Source organism: Scyliorhinus canicula, chromosome 29 (assembly GCF_902713615.1).
Source record: "Scyliorhinus canicula chromosome 29, sScyCan1.1, whole genome shotgun sequence".
NCBI lineage: Eukaryota > Metazoa > Chordata > Chondrichthyes > Carcharhiniformes > Scyliorhinidae > Scyliorhinus > Scyliorhinus canicula.
The window spans coordinates 196,334-198,814 of record NC_052174.1 but is presented as its reverse complement, the minus strand read 5'-3'; the positions used below and the strand labels follow the sequence as shown (position 1 = coordinate 198,814).

At 44.3% G+C, this 2,481-nt stretch overlaps 1 protein-coding gene across 1 annotated transcript; it reads left to right on the top strand.

Annotated features, from left to right (window-relative positions):
* Window positions 1-314: 314 nt before the first annotated feature.
* Window positions 315-1,274, top strand: LOC119958272 (probable G-protein coupled receptor 139). The gene has a single exon (XM_038786702.1). It carries the CDS (start codon window positions 315-317, stop codon window positions 1,272-1,274), a length of 960 nt encoding a protein of 319 aa, XP_038642630.1.
* Window positions 1,275-2,481: the final 1,207 nt, after the last annotated feature.

Sequence of the window (2,481 nt, the reverse complement as noted above, 5' to 3'; positions counted from 1 at the left end):
CGCTCACTTACTGCCTATCATTATCTCGGTTTCACAGAAACATCAAGAAATAGTTGGGAAGCCCAGTCGCTTGATGCGCCTCCAAATCACTCTTCAGAATGGTTATCTTTTTCACTGAATCATATTTATTTCAAACTCCTTTGTAGCTCCTCTTCCAGCTGAACCTTACCATGGAGGAGAACTGGCTCCAACAAGGTGGAAAGGCAGTACATTGGAATCAGCAGGAGACATTCCGAACTGGCTCCTGGACGGTGCAAAGGCAGTGCATAGTGATCAGCAGGAAACCTTCTGGCTAATATGATCAGAATGTATTGATGGTGTCGATCCATATTCGCTCAGTTATTGATCTGCTTCATTTTCTCTGTATTCCAGTCAACGTCTTGGCGATTGTCATTTTGTCACGTGGAAAATGCGGTCTCTCCAGATGTATTACCATCTACCTGGTGGGAATGGCGGCGGCCGATCTTCTGGTTGTTATCGCTGAACCGATATTATACAGGGTTGTGGATTTTTATTTCCCAGATTCATTCATGTTCATCACTCCCGTGTGTAGTATTGTTTACTTCTTGGTTTTCACAGCAACTGTGGTGTCTGTTTGGCTCACCGTGGGTTTCACCTTTGACCGGTTTGTGGCTATTTGTTGTAAGGAGCTGAAAACAAAATATTGCACCGAAAAAACAGCAAGCAGGCTGATAGGGACAGTGAGTTTACTGGGCTTTTTAGTGTCTCTCCCCTGGTATTTCCGACATGAACCTGAATATATCATTGATAACGTTCCCTGGCATTGTATCACCAAAACCAGCTTCTTCACTTCCACTGTCTGGGCCGGCTTTGTCATATTTTACGTCATTTTAACCCCTTGTGTCCCGTTCTTTCTTATTTTGCTTCTCAATCTTCTGACAGTCAGACGTATTTTACTGGCCAGCCGGATTCGGAGGGCACTCCGTGGCCAGACGAATGCCGAGAATGAGAGGGACCCGGAAATGGAGCACAGGAGGAAATCCATTGTCCTACTTTTCAGCATATCTGGCAGTTTTATTCTGTTATGGATGATGCAGGTGGTATTTTATATTTACCGCCGCATTGCACAGATCCATTCTTACTCTGTGAAAGACCCTCTTTATTTCACAGACTCCACAGCTAATATGCTGCAGCTCCTCAGTTCCTGCACCAACACTTGCATTTACACCGTCATCCAGGCTAAATTCAGACAGGAGGTAAAGAATGCAGTCAAATATCCCTTCAACCTACTGGCTAAATTATGTAAATCATAGAATGTTTAATGCAGGCACCGGAACTGAATGACCTAAAGATAAAAGGAAGTTGAAATGTGAGATGGAGAGAGATGGGCAGTCGGCATACCCATAAGAATTCGATACATGGGAAGGCGAAGGACGAGGCAAATCCATCATAACGAACCATATGAGAATGGTAATGTTGGATGGTCGACATACTAACAGCTGATCCGCGAGAGAGAAATTCACAGATGGAGAATTGATAACACGTTGAAAGACGGGTATAGACGAAAAAGCAGACAAAAACATTTAAAACAGGAGCAGAAATTTTGCATCTGACCCTTCCCAAACCTGCTCCGCCATGCCATATGATAAAGGTTGATCTATTTATGCTTCTATTTCTACATTACTATACAACCCATCATGTTATCCTGCCCTTGGGCTCAAACAATTCCATCTCAATCATCTTCACTATATTCAGTGATACCGCTCCCACTAATTTCTGATGCAGAGAACATAAGAATTAGGAGCAGGAGTAGGCCATCTGGCCCCTCGAGCCTGCTCCACCATTCAATGAGATCATGGCTGATCATAGAACATAGAACATAGAACGATACAGCGCAGTACAGGCCCTTCGGCCCTCAATGTTGCACCGACATGGAAAAAACAAAAGGCCATCTAACCTACACTATGCCCTTATCATCCATATGCTTATCCAATAAACTTTTAAATGCCTTCAATGTTGGCGAGTTCACTACTGTTGCAGGTAGGGCATTCCACGGCCTCACCACTCTTTGCGTAAAAAACCCACCTCTGACCTCTGTCCTATATCTATTACCCCTCAATTTAAGGCTATGTCCCCTCGTGCTAGCCACCTCCATCCGCGGGAGAAGGCTCTCGCTGCCTACCCTATCTAACCTTCTGATCATTTTGTAATGATGACCTAAAAATCAAAGCCAAAGGCTCAGCAATCTCTTCCCTGGCTTCCCAGAGAATCCTAGGATAAATCCCATCAGACCCCGGGGACTTATCTATTTTCACCTTGTCCAGAATTGCCAACACTTCTTCCCTACGCACCTCAATGCCATATATTCTAATAGCCTAGGTCTCAGCATTCTCCTCCACAATATTATCTTTTTCCTGAGTGAATACTGACGAAAAGTATTCATTTTGTATCTCGCTTATCTCCTCAGCCTCCACACACAACTTCCCACCACTGTCCTTGACTGGCCCTACTCTTGCCCTA

Excerpts from the sequence above, each read along its gene's own strand:
- LOC119958272 (XM_038786702.1), top strand. The coding sequence starts at position 315 with ATGGTGTCGATCCATATTCGCTCAGTTATTGATCTGCTTCATTTTCTC.